Source organism: Daucus carota, chromosome 7, assembly GCF_001625215.2.
Source record: "Daucus carota subsp. sativus chromosome 7, DH1 v3.0, whole genome shotgun sequence".
NCBI lineage: Eukaryota > Viridiplantae > Streptophyta > Magnoliopsida > Apiales > Apiaceae > Daucus > Daucus carota.
Window position 1 is genome coordinate 14,622,558 of NC_030387.2, and position 20,899 is coordinate 14,643,456.

Below are 20,899 nucleotides of genomic sequence, written 5' to 3' on the forward strand. Positions count from 1 at the left end.
ACACACTTCACCAATATGAGTTACTGTGCAGGACTCTCCAGGCAGATTTAAATCAGTATGAACTGATTTTGCATTATGAACAAGATGCAAAAATGGTGTAATATGATGTGTGGCACCGGAATCTAAAATCCAAGTATTATCAGCATGTGCAAAATGCACAGGTGAGGCATATATAACTGAGTGAATCGAAGGTTTAAAGATACCTGCAACAGTGTTACCAGTAGCATTATGTATCCAAGGTGCATTGTTAGCAGCAGCTGGTTGAAGTTGAGCTTGAATCATCTGCATAATTTGTTGACACTGAGTTTCAGAGAGAGCAGAAGATGTTTTAACATCTGTGATAGATTCAGGAGCATCTGGCTTGATCTGAGCAGAGTTCACAGTTGATTGCTTGTTAGGCTGATTCCTGATTTTAGGTTTAGGCTGGCCATGGAGCCTATGCCATTCAGGATATCCATGAAGAGCAAAACATTTATCCCTTGTATGTCCAGACATCTTGCAATAGTCACAAGTCAGATCAGATCCTTTCTTTTCCTCTTTCTTTGCTGTAAATTTGGACTTAGCTGTAGGTAGTTTGACATTCATAGCTGTGTGCTCAGAGGTCAATGTTAACTGATTAGCACTGTCTCTCTGATTTTCATCTTGAAGAAGCATAGCATACGCTTGACTTAAATCAGGCAACGGTTTCATGAGCATGATATGTCCTCGAGTAGAGGTAAACGTGTCATTGAGCCCCATCAGAAATTGACTCAACTGCATCTGCCTCTCATACTGATCAATTTTATCAGAAACACCACAGGCACAATTCGTAGTAACACAAATACAGCGAGGAATTGGAGCTAGATTCTCCAATTCATCAAGTAATCCACGAAAGTGTGTAAAGTATGTAGTGAGACTTTTAGTGCCTTGAGTGTGTGATGCTAGTTCTTTGCGAAGATTAAACAGTCGAGGAACATTATTTTGTGAATAACGTGTGGCTAAATCATCCCAGATCTATTTAGCAGTGTTCATATACACAATACTTTTCCTAATTTCAGAGGAAACAGAGTTAAGAATCCACGAAGTTACCAGAGCATTGCTGCGTTGCCAGAGAGCAACATGTGGCGAATTATCAGCAGGTTTGCGTTGAGATCCATCGATAAATCCGAGTTTGAGCTTAGAAGACAGAGCAATGTTGACAGATCTGCTCCACTGAGCATAATTGTGATCTGTTAACACATCAGTAAGCGCCACAAGTGCTAGTCCAGGATGATCAGAAGAACTCAAGAAGTATGGATGATTGATGTCAATAACCGGATTTGTCGCCATTTGACCTAGATTTTGTGATGTTTGTGGTGTATTGTGTAGCGCGGAAGCATAAGATCGCATACTCTCGGCGAAAGGAACCAGAGATCAAAGCTCTGATACCATATCACAAAGCTAGAGCTGTAGAATAAAGTTGCAGAAATGGAGAAATGGAAGATGAAGAAGAAGCTCTGTAACTAACTAAAATGTTTCTATTAAGCTTTCTTACAACTGAAAATAGAACTATGCTTATATACACAACTAGAGAACAGCCTGGAAGCTACTATACTTGTCCAACACGCTATAATATTCTACCACCTCTATGCCAGAATCAGTTATGCTTAGCTGGCAGTCCTAACTAACTAATGATAGCTATTCCACTATCTGTGTAACAGAGGTGAAATGTAAGGAGATCTTAAAATGAACACAAGGATAGAAGATATATAATTATTACTGACATTTTAATTATAAGCATGCACCCAACATATAGAAGTGGTAATATTAAATTAAACAATACAAAAATAATTTGTTACAATATTTGGAGTGTACGTCACTTGGACTGTCATATCTTATAAACCAAACCAATCATATTTGGTGCATCATATCTTAAATAATAAAATAAATAGATTTTAGCTTTGCATTAAAAATAAAATAGCCGTGACTAAAAATTATACAAAAAGTCTATTAATATATATTATAAATTCGATATATAAATAGGCTTTTACTCAAATACAAACCAATGTGTCAACCTCCAACCCTCAATTTACTAACCCCACTCCCCACATGTATAAAATCATGATGATGCCATCCATCTCCGGGACTCACCCCAGACTCATAATGTTGACATTATGACGTCACCTCACCCCCCAGATGACACCAGCCGCCCTATTTTACACTAGTTTGTAGTTGTGTTGGAGTGAAACTACACACACACACACACATAAAGTCTTGCTCCAATACAAACCAAATTAGTCTACAAAGTAAAAACTAGTCCCTAACCAATTTTTAATTATAGAAATCACCAACTTGTACATCACAAATCACTATCTTTTATATAACATCTCTCAAATATAAATATAGACATACATATATACAACGTATATGATCATCATCTTCACATGTACAACGATAATAGACCTCTTTCCACCATTATCAGCACCTTTTATGACTTGCCACCATCGCCTTACTAATAGTTATCGCCACTTGTCACCATAACTTACCACAACTAGCGATTACTTACCATCATAACACCCCCCCTTATATTCTCCCACTGCCTTCTTTCTCCTTTTCTTTCTCCAAAATCTCAGAACCACAAACTTTTAACTGTTGAATCGAAAAGCCAGGTCGTTGCTACGCCGTAGCAGCTAGATTAGTCGTCCGATTTGTCGGGGCTCTGCCTCTAGATTTGTGTTTGACATAATGTTGATAATTGGTGTAGATTTGGTGGTTAAGGTGCCGTGACGGTGATTGAGATGGTGATGATGCTATGGTGTTATGATGGTGGCGGCAAAGGCCGAGGCAATAAGATTATGGTAGCAGATGTGAGATAGCGGGTAATGTTGATGATATATTGATAATTTTTAGGGATTAATACCGTATAAATTGGTGATTGAAGGCAGGCTGTCAAAAAAATCCGATATCCGTCCGGAAAATCCGTTGTCGTATCCGGGAAAGAGCGGATATAATCCGTGTTTGGAATAAAACAGATATTATCCGTATTCGAATCCAGGGATTGCGGATACGGATATGGATATAGGCGTATCCGGATCTGAAAATATCCGTATCTAAAATTATTTATTATATATATATATATATATTTAATAGTACTTATATAAATTTATTATTTTTTTATATTTTTTATTTTATCATATAAATTTTGAACAAGAATTAATATTTAAAATAAAAAAGAAACATTAAGTATCTTGCATATGGAGAAAATAGAACTATCTTCATCAAGCCTTTTCTTTTTAAAATTGTTGCAGATAGTGTTGTTTTTGTGATTTTAAGTTATTAAAATTAATATTTTGTTCAAAAGATTTGGCCTGAATGCCCAAGCTTTTGTTAAAGTATTTTACTAATTTCTGAGTATACATTTGCTATTGAATGGTTCAAAATATGTTTTTTAATTAATCTCAGAATGTATATTTGATTTTTGGCGATGTTTGAAAAAACGGATCCAGATATTATCGGTATCCGGATACGGATACAGATTTTTTTTCTAAAATTTGCGGATCTGGATCCGGATTCGGTTTTGAGTACGCGGATACGGATATGGGCAAATCCGTATCCGTTTTATCCGTTTGACACCCCTAATTGAAGGAAGGTTGGGGTGGGGTTGGGGTTGGAGCTGGATCTGGGATGGGTGGGGATGGAGCCAAGATAGAACTAAATAATCACTAAATATAACTGTTCCAATCACCGATTTCTAGTTTTTAGTTTAAGGGAGTTTGTAGTGGAGTTAGCCCGTATATATATATGTGCGTGTGTCCGTGTGTGTGTTTGTGTGTGGGTGCACACGCGCAAATAGAAATCACTGAAATAGAAATCAAGAGAAATCCCCCCTCCACATGACATCATCCATGCCTACATGACATTACCCCGTATGACATCACATACTTGGGGGCTACCAACCCTCTTAATCCACCCTGAGCCCAATAGAGCCTCACCAAGGGTCCAATTAGGCTTGGGATAGGCCAGGAACCCCGCCCCGATCGTACTTAAATACAGTTATCGGTGTCGACTAGTATTATCATATGTGCATCCGGTTATTAAAATACATTTTGATGGCTCACCGCTTTGCTTTCTATCTTGGTGCCCTAAAATAACAAATCAAACAAATAATAAGTTGATAGTGCTAATAGAAAATAATAAGTCCATAAGTGAAGGTGATAAACTAAATTTAATAAAAAAATTATTAAAAATCAACAAAGATAAATTCAAATGAGACAATATAAGATGAAAAAATATAAAAAAATTTGATATGGTAAGTGGTAATAAGAACTTATAATAGTAAAATATATCATAACAAAATAAAATCTAATCTAAAGGATAATGCATGTTGCATTCCCTTAGTTACCTAAACAAATTATACCTAATAACAACATACATGTCAGAGCATCTCCAAGGGTGATAACAAAAACTGTTAGCTAAAATATAATAAAATAATGATTATGTAAATTTTTACCTAAGGGGAAGGGTAGACACTCCAATGGTATTATGTATAATATGATAGCTAAAATTATACCTAAAAGGTTTGTTGGTTCAGCAAATATAGCCAATCAAAATATGATTATCTATAATTTTTGCTAAGGGGAATATGGTTGGAGTCCAAAACTTTTACATATTCTCTAAAAATTGACACCTAGATGCCACCTAAGTGCCATGTAGACATTTTAGCTAAGGGTTTTGTTCCCTTGGAGATGCTCTCATGAAAAATGATGTATTTTCAAACTCTCCCAGGTATATGAATGCCTCGTAAATGAATCCAAGACAAAGATTGAAAAACATAAATTTAAATATAATAGCTCACAGTAGCTCCTACAACACTAAAAGGATCCGAGTAGATTCTTGTTCATTCCTAAAAAATTATTGGACAACTAAAATTTATCTATAATTTAATAGCTAAATTCTAAAAGAGTTAAATTATTGCTAAGATTTATTTAGTAAGATTATAGACCAAAATCTTGCCAACCACAATGAATGGTACTATAATACCTTTTTTAAGGCACAATAAAGCCATTTGTATTGTCCCCGTGAATTACATAATTCATGTACAAAATCAACGGAAAGGAACGTTTCTAGCAACTAACACATTTAAGACACACACAGAGCAAGTCCAGTAGGTTACTTAAATGAGCTCCTAAACTCATATTTAGGTAATGTATTACAAAAGAGGCACTCCAACACTATCGTAGTGATTACTTAAATCACTAGCACATCCTCAAATCTCCTGGCCATTACCTATTTTTAAGTAACCTCTAGCCATTACCTATTTAATATTTATGAATAAAATATTCATCTCTCTCCTTTTTTTGCCTTTTCCCTCCTTTTCCCCTTATCTCTCTCAAATTTATTACTAAAATAATAATAGGAGAACAAATATAGGGATTGCTATTGGAGTTGACACTAAAAGTAGATTACCTAAATCACTAAGACTTACTAAGATTCATTATTTTATATTATTAATAGGTAATGAGATAAGTAACCTATTGGACTTGCTCTAAGAGCATCTCCGATGGTGCTCTTAAATCACTCTTTAGAAAGTAATATAATATATGGCTTCTAACAATTTAATATATTGAATATCGTGACAAATCCAATCTTACTCTTTATACTTGCTCTCTATTCATATTTATTTTTATTTGAGAGAAAAATTTGAGAGAGAAGTTAATAGAATTGGAAGAAAGTGAATATAATATTCCATGATAATAAAATTAAGAGCACCTACATGCTCTTAAAAAAAGAGGAGAGAGAGAGGGGGCTCTTACAATTTCAAAGAGCCACTAGGAGCCCATTGGAGCACAAAATTTTCACATCCTCTTTAAATTTAGAGTTAAAAGCTTGTTTAAAGAGGCCGTTGGAGATGCTCTAACACATTTAAGACAACAAATAAAACACAATTAAATGACCATAATTATAAACAAGTTATGTACTACTAAAATTATGCAGCAAAATTTTAATAGATTAATCTAAAAAATAGCAATAATTACAAGCTGATTTGCATACATTAGAAGTAAAGCAAAGAAATATCATCAAATTTATTAAAGAGTGTGTAGATATCAAACCTCTTAAAAAAGGAAAAAACTAGACAAATTATAGGAATTATCGAATTATCATTCAGATTTTATTGTACCTATTTGTCAGTATGAGAGTAAACAAGCAAAGAGAACCATCCAAAAAACTATCACTTCAAATTTTGTTACAATCACAGACTTGAGACATGTCCTAGACATATATCAAGGGAAGTACAGAATTATAACAATGTAACAACTTAACTATATTGTCAAGATCATATTATTCAAAGATAATCACAGATATACCAAAACTCATTTCTTAAAATGTCAGCACAAGTCCAAGACAAGGATTACTGACTAACACAATCATCACAACTCTGATTTTACATTCATTAACAATTGAACGGTTATTAATCGAACTAATCAAGTGAATTACATGGGGTTCTTAGCACAATACCTGAGACGTGGTTGTTATTTAGACCTACCTCTTTCCTGAGTGTAAAATTTTTTATGTTTGTTAATAGCCTTTTCTTGAATTATCTTTCCTCTCTTGAATATATCTTGGACCATATATTGATAGTGTTAATTGTTCAATTTGATAATTTTTTTAACTGCAGAATCACCTTCTTCCAATTATGTACAAGGAGGCTAACTCTACGATAGACTCTGTCATTCTTTAATTTCTAACTACGAACCAGTCTCTGTGATGATCCTTAGTCTGTGCCTATGATGTAAACTCTGATCATCTTTCGTCCGCGAGATCTTTAGAGTTGTTTAAGCTTTCCATGTACTGGAATAACACCTGTGAGGCTGATATGTAGTAACCTATTTGAACATGTAGATGTATATTTTTTACATTGAAAGAAGTTGGAATTAAAAGCCAAGTACAGGCCATGTATGTAGTTCATAATGTGATATATAAGGCATGCCTGTATGCTTTTCTGATAGTCAGAATGATGTTTGTTCTTGTCCAACAAAAAATTGAGTAAAAACTTATTAATCTAAAATTAGCAGATTTTCTAATCCTCTTCTCTTTATCTTTCCAGGCAGAAGAAACTGAAAAGCTGAAATCTGATCTGGAAAAGATGCGGCTTCAGTTTCAAGGAGGCAAAGTTTCTGGGTTTCCAATTGGTGCAAGTGATAATGAAGTCATTAATGCACTAACTGCTGAAAACGAGAAACTCAAGGTCAGGTTGCTAACTTGACAACATTACTTGAATGTTTTTGACAATATTTTGGCTATCAAACATCCTTTATATGACATTGACTTGTATAATATGTGTAATTTACTGCATCACTCATAACCATCCATGTGTTTTCTTTGCCAAATCTTGCAGTCCCAAGTTAATACACTGGAAAACAGAATTATTCAGCTGAAGACAGACATGCAACGGTTGTTACATTGAAAATAATCTCCTCTCAATTACTTTAGGATTATGATTGCTTACAGAAAAAAATTCAGTATGATATCTATGACAAAATTCAGGAAGCTAATTAACAATTTCTGTTCTGATAACTATTTTCAGCATCCAAGTGGGATGTTACTTTTATATTTTTGGGTAGCTTAGAGTTAACTTGTTTAATGGTTATTTTTGTCGTAATTCATTTGTCAGACTTGAAGAAAAACTGTCTGACATTGAGGTGGAGGGTCACGTCCTACGGCAACAAACAGTACAAACTGGGTCACCAACTGCAGAAGGCCAGGTAAACTTTCTACATTATCTTTAGCTGCTTTATTTGGCCTATTTTCCCTTATTATTCTTATTTCACTCGTGACCTTCACAGAATGGTCATCATGTAAGTGTCAAAGCTTAGCCTACATGGTACTTTAGATGTATGCTCCATCTATACTATACTACACTATTAAAGCTGAAACATTAAAAGTTTGTATATATAATTTTATGTTTTGTACACAATTGTTTTTCATGTTTTTAATATATAATTTATATTCTGTATACATTATTGTATGCTATGTTCAGTGATATATTTGGGTTTTCTGTATATTTTTTGTTATGTGATTATGTTTGTATATTTCTAATATTTAATTTTATGTTAAAATTGTAATATAAATACATATTATACATTATTAGTTTTAAAAAGTATTATACATTTCGTTTGGATAATGTATTACATTTCATGATAATTTTTTTAATTGGAACTATGTATTCTAGATTCTTATTTAATTTTTATTATTTGTCATGGATATTATGATGGTGATTTTATATTTTAAGTAATGAAAATTATAATCATTGCTATTTCTATTCCTAAAAGTTTAAGCAAAAAGTAGTATAAAAATATTGTTTATACATGAGTACAGAAAGAATCCGTTGTATCATGTACTATAGGGTGTACCATAACCTCCGCATAAGGTGGAGAATGCAACATATTTTAATGTGTAACCACACAACTAATTAACTATACAGTATAGTTAATTAGTTACGTGGTTACTCAGAGAGAAGGACCCTACACACACACACACACGTTAATATATATAAACATGTAGAGGTGTGTGACGTGTGTCTCTGTTTAACTCTTCTACTTGCTTGTTTATCATCTGTGAGCAGGATTTTAGTTCTTATAAGAGTCTAATTTCTTAAGCAATTGTTCCAGATCAAACTACAAAATCCTAAGATATCTTTTAAAACTTCTGTTGTACACAAGCTTAAAATTGCATGAAGTATTGTGTAATAAACTGTTTAACATTCCACATTATATGACAACAGACAATTCTTACCGGGTCACCCATTATGACCAACAACGGGCCAGGTTAACACTCCACATTATCTTTAGCTTCTTTATCTGGCCTATATTCCCTTACTGTTCTTATTTTACTCGCAGCCTTCACAAAGTAGTCGTCATGTAATTGTCAAAGTTTAGCCTACATGTTTCTTTAGATGTATGCTCCACTTATATATATATATATATATAGAGAGAGAGAGAGGATGTCTGTGTTATTCTCTTCCATTTGCTTGTTTACTATCTGCGCGCTTGTGTTAATTTTTTAAAAGAATCCAATTTCTTAAACACATATTCCAGATTGGATTAGATTATCCTATGATATATTTGAGAACTTCTGTTGTGCACAAGCTTAATATTTCAAGCCATATTGTGTAATGAATGGTTTAATTTCCTTTTCTTTTGTTTATTTCTAAAAAAAATTGATTAAAAGATATTATGTCGTCAGAAATTTGGTGGATGCTTTCTGAATTTGTTGCACACGAAAGTTTTTTGGAGCATTGTGAAGTTGAAAGGAACAAAAATTCTATTTTCATTAATCAGTTAATTTACAATGCATAAGCTTATATGGAATATAAACACAATCTAGTCTTAAATTCAAGGGAGTGGTATATGCATCAGATCATTCTAGAACATCTCGAGGATCCTTATTAGTTATAATTTCTATGTTTCCAGTGCTCCACCTCAATTTGGTGCATAGATATCAATCATGCCCAACTTGCTTACAAAGTACACGAACTTTTATCTTTTGTGAAAATGTCAGCAACCTGATGATTTGTAGGAACAAAGGGTATGCAAACAGTTCTATTTTCAAGTTTTTTTTTTGAAATGCCTATCAATATCAACATGCTTCGTCCGATCATATTAAATCGGAGTATTAGCAATATCGATCTAACTATATTACCACATAATGACTTCATCAGAAGATCATAACTATATACATAGAATTTTAAAAAATCCATTGGCCATTGCTCTATACGCTTCCTCCACAGTGCTCCTTGCCCCTATAATTTGCTTTTTACTTCTCCATATCACTAAGTTTCTCCAAGTAGGTTCAATAACCTGAAGTTGACCTTTTGTCAGTTACTTATCTTGACTAGTCACCTTCAGTGTAGGCCTGAAAGTTCTTTTGTCACAATATTTGAATAAGAGTCCTTTTCCTGGACATGACTTTAAATACATACCTCATCAAGATGTTCTTAGCACAGAGCGTGCATGTATTGACTGACCATACTAACTACAAATGAGATGTCTTATCTAGTGTGGGATAAATATAGTAATTTTCCCACCAGCCTTTGATATTTTTCACTATTCACCGGAACACCTCCTTTTATTTCTCCTAACCTGAAATTGAATTCCATAGGTGTATCTGATGGCTTACACCCACTCATACCGGTTTACATTAAAAGATCTAGGTTGTACTTTCATTGAGATATAACTATACCCTCCTTGGATCTCACAATTTACATCCCAAGAAAATATTTAAGTTGTGCTAAATCTTTAATTTCAAACTCCTTTAAAATAATTTGTTTCATCTTCTCTATTCCAGTAAGATCGTCACCAGTGAGAATGATATCATCCACATAAACGATTAGAATGACAATAATCCTAGACGTGATTATCACAAATTGAGTATGACATGAGTGGAAAAAAAGCTTAAGTCTTCGTGAAATTTTCAAATTGATCGAACCAGGTTCTCGGGGTTTGTCTCAACCAATAAATAGATTTTATTAGTGTACAGACGTTCGAGCCAAAGCTCTTACCAAACCCACGAGGATGATCCATGTAAACCTCCTACTTTAAATATCCATTTAGAAAGGCGTTCTTGACGTTTAATTGATGCACTGCAATTATCCAGATTACTGCAACTGAATTAAGACCCTAAGTCCCTAACTGTGTTCAACTTGGCAATGAAAAAGTTTCTGAATAATCAATCCCCTAGGTCTGCGTAAATCTGTTAGCAACTAGCCTCACCTTGCATCTCTCTAGGGTCTCATACTCTCATCTTTTTATTTTACTGTAAAAACCCATTTACATCTCACTGGAGTTTTCCCCCTTGGACAATCAACCTTTTCCCAAGTGTTATTCTTTTGTAACACCCTCATTTCTTCCAAACCAACATCCTTCCATTCAAGAGCTTCCTGTATATTCTAGGATTATAGATACTTGATAATTTAGAAGTAAAAGCTCGAAATGATGGTGACTGATTTTTGACAGATGTAAAATTACATAATAAATACTTTGTACATGTTCTAGAACCTTTTCTAAGAGCAGTATGTAAGTGTAAATCTTGATTGGGGTTTGAAGAAGGAACTGACTCGTAAATTTCCGGTACGATAAGAATGAAAAAATTACATGATTATTGATTAGCTTTTGGATTTGCAATTTCGTTGGACTCTTGACCTTGCTGCAATTTGTCATCTCCTTTCCATGGATTTGGATGTCATCTCGAAAATACTTTCCCTTTGAACCATCTAGCCGCTTCATTATTTATATGGATTTCTATTTGTAACGGCATAGATAAAGGACACATGTCTGCGTTTTTATTCATCGAGACATCATTATTTTTATAGACCAAATCAATCTTAGTATCGACCATACCTTCATATTCATGGTTGTTTTCAATACAATCATCAGATGCAGTGTGCACAATCCATTCATATTAAATCATTTTATGAATCTTCACCAAAAATCTCCCCTTGAAGTTGAGACCCCTGAATAAAAGGTTTGTCCTCAAAGAAAGTAACATCCATGAAAGTAAAAAGATTTGTTGTTTTTGATCAAAAATAATGTATGTTCTTGTGACGAAGGCTTACTTTTATTTTTGTCAATGATTTCAAATTTTTTTAGAGCATTATGTTTATCACGTATGCAACAATTAAAAAAGCCTCCCGCAAGTATTTTGGAATATCAGTAGAAAACATCAAGGATCTTGCAATTTCCAAGAGATGCTTGTTTTTTCTCTCAGCTACTCCATTCTGGTTTAGAGTGTTGGTGGACGAACTTTGATGGACAATCCTTTTTCCAAAAAAGATCTCCTAAATGTGTTTGAACAATGCTGTAATATTTCGACTATGATTATCAATGAAAGTGATAAACCATCTTTTTCCGGTTACCTTTTTTATTTTTGATGGACCCCAAACGTCGCTATGAATTAAAAAATCTTGCAATTTATAAACTTGATCGTTTTCTTCCCTTTTCTGACACAATATGGGGTCTTTTTGACATTTCCACTTATCGTCATAGCACAAATCTAGTTTCTTCCTTAAGATTATTAGCTCATTATAGAACATAGGAATATCACATTTTGCCTACTTCGCCTTCCACAACTTGGTTTTTAATTCGAAATTTTGAGAAAGATTTTCTATATCAGAGTACATCCAATACATCCTTTGCTGTTGGTAAGAACATATGAGGTTTTCCAATAACAGGTTCCACTGAGTTGATAAGCTATAGTATTATTAAGGAATTTTTCAGGATTCCAACTACTCAATTTGGGATCACCTTCTGCCGGTTTAGCGGTTATACCATTTAGATGTCCTAGCTTTCCTGATGTCATTGTTTGTGCCTATTCAAGAAAATTATGCCATTCAGTTTATGACTTGTTAGCTGAAAGCACATTTGAGCCAAACAACTTTGTTACCCTATCATGCTTCCATACTGTCGATTTCCTCCTGTCACATCAGAAAGAATGGCTGGAATCAGCAGTATGTGTATTAGCGTGAATGGATGATGAAGCTTTCTCTTGTCTTGTGGCTGCCATTATATAATCTATGAAAGTGATTTTGAAATTAAAGAAAAAGGGTGTTATTGAAAGATTATTGTGGCTCTGATATCATGAAAGTTTAAAGGAAAAAAAATTTCATTTTCCTTAATCAATTAGTTTACATTGCTGAAACTTAAATAGAAATACAACCACAATCAACTCCTAAAACTAAGGAGTCATATATGCATCAGATCGGAGCATCTTCAGAATGTATTAATTATTATGCTAATCTTGAGGATCCTGATTAGTTAATATTTCTATGTTTCAACACATTGTAAGTTTTGAATAAGTTTGATGACCAGAAAGCTTGATTTTGTGGGAACAGTTTCTCAATTCTAATGTGAAGTATAGAGGTCGATTTTCCGTTCCCTTTAACTTTCCAACTGGCACTTGATTATAGAGAATTGTAACCCTTGCTCGGTAAAGTCAATTTTGCCTCTTGTAATACAGGAAAAAAACTTAACAAAAATCTGTTTCGCCTCTTCTCTCTGTTATTGTAGTAATAATGTTTGTTCCCTGTGTATGCTACTCATATATGTATATTACATTTTGGCAGGAACACATTGAAGATCTTATAAGATGTGTTACGAAAAATGTTGGGTTTAGTCAAAAAAAACCAGTTGCAGCAGTTACCATGTTCAGATGCCTCATGCAGTGGAAGTCTTTTGAAGCAGATAGAAGTAGAGTATTTGATATTCTTATTCAGATGATTGGTTCAAAAATTGAGGTAAATTACTATTATTTCTAAATGTAGGATAAATTAAATCCGAAAACTGATGTTTTGTAGCATATGTGCATTAGATCTTCAACTATCCTGTCTTCTCTTCATATTTATTATGTATCTAAAATTACTTGTTCGAATATTTTTGGGTAATTCTAACTAGGATATGCAGAGCAGCTGTTCCAATCCATTATTACTTCCATTATTTGTGTTCTAAGTTTGCATCCTTCGTGTAGCTGTATCATGTTCATTTTCCTTTTTGGAAAATGAATTGTGGATGTGTCTATATTGCTCTCTGCCTATGGAAGAGCCTCTATTTCTTGTTAAGTTACCAGCCCTCCTGAAACCTTAAGGTGTTGGGAGGAGCGCTTACCAAGATCATAAATTATTTTTACTCTCCTTTTTGGGTCAAAGAGTGTATCACGGCTACCATCTTTGGGTCACTCATTTGCCTTCGTGTCCATAATAAATTATGATAGTATTTTGGCGGGAGGGATAAATTATGAGAAATAATGGGGATGGGATGACTGGAGCTTGAGACCTCTTTCAACCTGATACCAAGCTAAATTATCAGCTCTCCAAAAACTCAAGGTATTAGTAGGAGTGCTTACCATGATCATATATTGTTCTAACATATCTACAGTCTACTGTGAAGGATTTTATAGCTTCACATAGTAGCTTTAAGTTCCCTGTTTAAATAAATTCGCACATACAAACACATGAAAACAGTATGTATATAGGCCTGTATGCTATAGTTTTTGACTTTTAGTGTGGAGTCCTGAGATTGTATATCTTCATACCTCAACATTATTAACATTTGCGTTTTTTCCAGGATGAGGGTGATAATGAGCTTATAATTTATTGGTATTCCAACACATCCACGTTACTCTTTTTACTTCAAAGAAGCTTCAAGACAAAGACCCAACCAACAGGTTTCTTTGGAAGAATGACACAGGTAATGTAATTCTCACAAGGTATTTCAGTAATTATATTAATTGTATTTGTGATACTGCTTCAGAGTAAATCTCTTGTACATAATTTTAATCCATACTTGTATAAATTGACATTGAGATATTTGTCCAAGTAGTCTTGTCAATCGTTGGACATGCTGGGTATGTTTAGTGCGGTTTAATTTTATCTAGTTGATTGATATTGTAATTATCAGATTGATATGCCTCGATAAATAAGAATATTCTTAACATGGGAAAAAAATTTCAGGGCTTCCTATCATCTCCTTCAGATGTTGGGGGGACGCAAGAAGTTGAGCCCAAGTATCCAGCAATACGTTTTAAACAGCAACTTACAGCTTATGTTGAAAAGATATATACAATTGTTAGGAACAATCTGAAGAAGGAATTGTCACCATCTCTTGATTATTTTACTCAGGTACTACCCCTTGTGCATTGTTCGATTAAAAATATACATACCATGTGGTTTTGCTTTAGTTTGGATAACTGTATAACCAGTAAACATTGACACACTAGGAACTGGTGTCTTGGCATCTGCGATTAGGGCATAATGCTAATTTTCTCCAACACTTTACATGTCATTTAAAAAAAAAATTTGTACTTTATTCTTCGATCTTTCTGTTGCAAAGGTGAACTAAACATCTTTAGGAATTTGGAAAATATGAAGCATTATGAGAAGACTTAACTGTTCCATTAACAAATCAGCCTATTGTAGAATGCAGTAATACTGCTACTGCTCTAGTATGAAAATGTAGAATAAGATAGTTGGCTAATACTAACCGTAGATTATAGAGTGCACTGACTGTATGCTGCGATATCTATGTTATTTGTAGCCTTCTTTTCTGAAAATCAAGGGTAAGACAAAAAAAATAAATTAACAGTGCATTTTATCAAAGGCTCTCCACTCTGCTTCTGATCCTAATTTTGCATTAGAATGCAAAATTTTGCATTTGCATGAATAACAAATAAATGTTCACAAATTAATCAGGCTCCTTTAATGAAAATAATTAATGCTCCCTCGGTTTTTGTATATGTCGCTTTGACTTTTTGCACATATACTTAGGTCCTTTGGCAAAAATTTCTATTTGTGAATAAAAATATGTAATCAAAATTTTAATTTACAAAAAAATTTGTTTAAAAATAATAAGTTTTAACTATACGTTCAAAGCACCTAAAAATGTGTGCAAAAAGTCAAAGGGACATAAAAAACGGAAGGAGTAAAAGATTTTCCATGACAGGGAGGATGACTAGATGATTAAAAATCACCCAACAGTTTTGTTCACTAAACTCTTCTTTGACCTTTCCACTAATTTCTTGTAGCTACTTCCTTTCTTTGAATAATCTTTGTTGACAAATTAATTTGTATATTCATATTTGTATATGTGGTACCACCCATTTATAAATTGTTGGGGACTAAGATAAACATTTAGGAATAGTTGGTTGAGGGCATAATGTCATTTTGTTTGCTATGTTTTTTGCCCCATGCAATGTGACATGTAATATTATAAATTTTTAACCTTTTGGCCACCGAAAGCCTCTAAATAAAATGTTTTGCAGCCGAGTTTAAAGCTTCCTGATGATAGTCCAGATAAACACTGGGACAGTATTCTTCACACTTTAAAAAAATCTTTACGTACATTCAAAGACAATTATGTAAGTAAGTCTGTGCTACTCGATTGCTAAAATATTTACATACCACTGTTTTTGTTTAATCGTTTCATATTCGTTCTTTTTCAGGTGCATCCTGTTCTTGTACAGAAAATATTTACTCAGACATTTTCCTATATTAATGTAAAGATATTTAATAGGTAGTTGATCAATCTTCAAAACTCCTATATATTACTCTACCATACAAGAAAAATTTTGATTTAATAAATTTTTGTCTAACAATTTCCCTCTTCTTATATCCCATCCAGTTTTCTTCTTCATCAAGAATGTTGCTCGCTAGTCAATGGGGAATTTTTGGAGGCTGGCTTAGGTGTAATAGAACTTTGGTGTGACCAGGCAGCTTTGGTAGATGATTCCTATGTTCATTTATATCTACTACATATCTCCAGATAATAACAGATTGACTTTCAATTCCTTGATATAGTATGCAGGCTCATCATGGGATGAATTAACTCACATAAGGCAGGCTGTTGGATTTTTGGTATGTCTATTGCTTTGAGAGTAGATATTCATTTTAGATTCAGCTTTCTTGTCAAGAAAATGCACTTGGACCATCTCTAACCCATAACACCAGCATGGTGTAAATATTACACTATTGTAGTGTTAAACTTACGCGATCCACAAAATCAACTCCAACCCATTTACACGATATGTTTCACCAAAAGGAAAAGTTTATTTATAAGAAGACATATTCATCCAAGTTTTTGTAAAACTAATTATTTTGTTGGTATAATAAGATAAGATATACAGGAGACATAAGGAATAAATTTGTTTTGTTAGCGAACATGAGGTATACTTGGCATTTTTACACCAAGCACCAAATTGGCTGTAAAATTTACCCAAGACACCAAATTTGGCGTCACTGTACAATTGGCGTAATTTATACACCATTACAGATTTGCACTGGAGTTGGTTTTACATCAAAAGTTGCACCATTATAGGGTTTTGGTGTTAATTTGGAGATGCTCTTACCAATAGGGTTTTCCCATGACAGTGGTTGAATGTGCTTAGAAGCAAATAGCTTGAATTTAAAAGTTGAATATGACCCAGTTTTTTTAGGGATGCTGTTTGTGAATCGCAAATGTGAGGCAGGATAACCATTGATCCTTTCGTCAATTGTACTTTCTCTATGATAAAGCGTGCACTTTATGTCACGATTTACACTTAAGCTATGGCAGCCGTATTCCACTTTTAACAACTACGGCCTGGTATTATTACATGTTTATGCCGGGGCTCGAAACAACTTCTTTTGGGGTTTTATGTTCAAGTTGTATAACTTATATGTTCTGGTAGAATCCAACTGTAATAAAATTTGTGTAATAAAATTTACAGATTACAGACACAATTTTCTTTAAAATCATAATTTTAGGTTTCTATACCTTCAAAGTTTCCTGCCTTCAACCATGTAAATTTTTCACTTTTCGCTTATGCTTTTGGTCAATATCAACCATTATAAAATTGGTATTGCAGTTTTGTGCCAGTCTAGCAGTGTGGCTTTCATGCATTAAGTCCCTCATTTTTATACTAATTTACTTGCAGGCTATGCAGGATAAATCGAAAGTCACCTACACTGATTTAACTAATAATCTATGCCCGGTAAATCTCTCTCTCTCTCTCTCTCTACACACACACACACAGTATGCCGTTCTTTTTTAAGGAAAAAGTCTTAGTTGGGGAAAGGTGGGAAGTGGAATGATTATTTTCTTGTGAAATGATTATATTTTATTCAATTTTAAACTCCAATACTCCAATGTTTTGAGAACTTCATAGAACTTGGAATATATATAGGCTAATGATCAAATACAAACCAACTTCTAAATAAATACTGAAAACCAGTACGATTTAGTGATATTCACTTTAGAAAATAGTGATTTGTGTTGCAAAAATTGGTGAAAACCTCCAAATCTTTACTTGTTGATTCTGGACCTCTGGTGGTGATGGAGATAGTGGAGGTAATGGACATGGTGGGGCGGGGCATGAAGGAGGTGGGGGCGGCAGAGGTGGGGGCTGAGATTGCGGAGGTGGGGTTGAGATGGAGGTATGACAGTGGTGGTGGCTGAGGTCAAGGTTAAGGTGGTGGCAGAGGTGGTGGTGAAGGTGGAGGTGGAGGGGGAGAAATTAGTGATTATCGCTTTAGAAATTAGTGATATTTCAGGATTTTTAGTTTGTACAATAAGAGAGTTTGCAGTAGAATAAGACTACATATATATATATATATATATATATATAGGCACACAAATATAATTAAATATAACGTCTATCTGCCTTATTCGCCATGGCGTCATGACCCTCTACCAGCGCCGATCCACCGTATAAATGATGGTAAGAACTGAATTAGTACCAATAAAGAGTGTTTAACAATCAAAATAGTGACATGACTCCTATCGTCGAGCATAGCACACAGTAAAGACTCACCAACCACTTTGAGAGGATTGGATTCACCCACACAACAATTACACAATACTCAACATACCCCTAATTCTAGCTCACCACTTTAGATAAGTCAGCCCAACGTCATTCTCACTTGTTCCCTAATCTCAAATTACCAGATTTTCCTTGCCACGTAAAATGTCTCCTTTTACTCTGTTTCTTTTCTCACGTCTCTATTTATTTTTTCTGAAGTCAACAGCACTGTTGTTTATTTTGGTTCCTTGTACATACACAGAGAAATTTCTCTCTCTTGCTTATGTATGCTTCTTTGTCCAGGGTTTGAGTGTTCAGCAACTGCATAGAATATGTACGCTTGTTAACAGCAATGGCAAGAAAGCTAATTCATGTGTATCGGCAGATGTGAGATAATATGAGCTATACAATTCTAATGGATTTTTGTCTTCAGATTCTTTTATCTACAAGGCATTCTTTGGACATATGTAATTCATATATCTTGCATTTTTTGCTGTACGATGCTCTGTTTTGCACAGATATTTTCTCAAATGAAAAAAATAATGACCGCCGATGTTGATGTCAACTCACTTTTGTTGGATGATAATTCTAGGTAATCCTCACCAGAATTAATTAGATCCACACCATAAATACCAACTTCTTTCTTCTAATGTGCATTGCAATTCCAGCATTCCTGTCACGGTTGATGAACTCAATGATCCAACAACTAAAGTGGAAGGTATCTCTGATGTGGAACCTCCTTCGGAACTTGTAGAGTTAGAAGCTTTCAAATTTTTAAAGGGGTAAAGCTTCAAAAGATCCAAGAATGTCAACAACAATGAGCTGACTCCCTGTCTTGCCAGAACCACGTGTATATATATACCCCAAATATCAGGTATCAAGATAGAGGTGTACCCTATTTGTATAATGCAGTTCCCTTGGTGTAAATATAGTTTTCTTTTAGATTAATGGAGGGAAAGAAGTAATGATTAGCGTTAGATGGCAGGGAATGTAGAAAGTTTAGCCTCTGACATCTTAGTTTTCGTTTGTTTAGCTAATTGTTATGTTTAAACAATTGACAAGAGGAATAGGTTTCATCAAAGCAGTGTAATATCTTCCTAACTTTTTTCTTTTATCTTTTATATTTTTCCTTTTTTTTGTTCATTTGGATTGTATTCAATTATAAGTCGTTCCAAAGGGTTATGATTAAAATAACTTATCTTACACACATTGACACTAATATGATGCACTAGATTATGCAAGAGATGCAGGCTTTGAATCTTATCTTGTTGCTTAATTCAATGAGCTAGAATCAACACCATAGTTACTATTCTTAAATCACTTCATTTACTATATATACAATTGTGAGATTTAGATGATAAATTTTCCAATGATAAATCTATGATAATATATTAAACACAAGTACAAGTAATCTGATAATATCCTAATGGATCATTATCCTCAATGCGGACTTCCCTATGGTCAAGTTTTCATTCATTTGCTGTAAGTTTTTATTTTTAGTAAATTCATTATTGCTGTATTGGGACTAGTGAGTTTGAGTTGGAGTTTTTGATTGCTGATTTTAGTTAGCTTGGATTTCGATAAGGTTTATACAGTTGTTTATGTGATGGGTGCCTTGTTCTTTTTGTTCTTGTTCGATCTGAAGTATAGCTATGGCCTTTTTTTTCTGTCTTTATGGCTTGATGTTGTCTTAATACACAATTGTGGACTAATTGCTACAGAGAATCTAAATGTTGTCTCACATCTTAATTCAAGGGGCCTGCAGGAGTTGATAGTTAGGGTTTTGTGCTGTTTTAGAATTAAGCACCTATGCAGAATTCTTCATTACATCTAACATAACGATGATAAGGGATAAGTTGGCTTTGTTATGGTATTGATGGGTGGGTGATAAATAATTAGGCAGGATTTTAGGGTGGTGTTGGAGATGATTCTTATTCTGGGGTTTCACAGAGTGTTAATAATTATAGTGCTCAGTTACCAGATTATACTTGGCCAGAGGCATCGGGGTTTGTGATGGGAGGTCCAGTGATATGCACAAAAATGGTGCATGTTTACAGCTGACATGTGTTTGAGAAGATGGGAGGCTCCTGTATCTGAGAATACAGGTGTGCAGTGGCCAAGTCTGTCGGGGGGTGGAGAAGAAAGAGCTTCTGCTGGGATGACAATGTCGATCATATGGATACAATGATGCCCTGACATACCAATCTTTGGTGAATATCTGACGACTGCAACAAGGTTTTCACTTAAATTTACACCTTTTTTTATTATACCATTTTTTACTAGAAATATACAAGGACATGGCCCTGCCATGGGACAGACCTGTGAGCTTGATTTACTGCATACAAGCGTTAATGCCGAGTGTAGGTTGAATTCGGAATGATCACCAATCATACATTTTCACATATGTGCCTCTTCTATTAATGTTGCTGAAATAGAATCCATCTGCTTTAACCTTCCAACAACACTTTAAAATTCTCTGCACCCTGTTGATACATTTAGCATACATCTTATTGTTGTCATATACAACTATACTTTTATCTTTGCCGTTCCAGTAGAAATGACAAAAGAAGAGTGTGTTTCCCAGAAGTGTTGGCTTGAACTGCCAGTCCATATGCTCTTG

At 34.2% G+C, this 20,899-nt stretch overlaps 1 protein-coding gene across 7 annotated transcripts in view; it reads left to right on the forward strand.

The window, feature by feature from the left end:
• LOC108196293 (myosin-8) overlaps positions 1–19,422 on the forward strand; it is a 38,685-nt gene extending 19,263 nt beyond the window's left edge. For 4 of the 7 annotated variants that reach the window (XM_017363517.2, XM_017363519.2, XM_064081193.1 and 1 more), the window contains 14 exons: positions 7,064–7,204; positions 7,355–7,410; positions 7,631–7,721; positions 13,076–13,246; positions 14,073–14,195; positions 14,459–14,626; positions 15,766–15,861; positions 15,946–16,016; positions 16,125–16,221; positions 16,301–16,357; positions 17,416–17,472; positions 18,583–18,666; positions 18,798–18,871; positions 18,948–19,422. In XM_017363517.2, coding sequence (XP_017219006.1) covers positions 7,064–7,204; positions 7,355–7,410; positions 7,631–7,721; positions 13,076–13,246; positions 14,073–14,195; positions 14,459–14,626; positions 15,766–15,861; positions 15,946–16,016; positions 16,125–16,221; positions 16,301–16,357; positions 17,416–17,472; positions 18,583–18,666; positions 18,798–18,871; positions 18,948–19,065 — 1,404 coding nt within the window. In that variant the 3' untranslated portion in view covers positions 19,066–19,422. Of the gene's footprint in view, positions 1–7,063; positions 7,205–7,354; positions 7,411–7,630; positions 7,722–13,075; positions 13,247–14,072; positions 14,196–14,458; positions 14,627–15,765; positions 15,866–15,945; positions 16,017–16,124; positions 16,264–16,300; positions 16,358–17,415; positions 17,473–18,582; positions 18,667–18,797; positions 18,872–18,947 lie in introns of those variants that run through there. The other 3 variants (XM_064081192.1, XR_010285563.1, XM_017363520.2) reach the window with 3 other exon arrangements.
• The last annotated feature ends 1,477 nt before the right edge of the window (positions 19,423–20,899 follow it).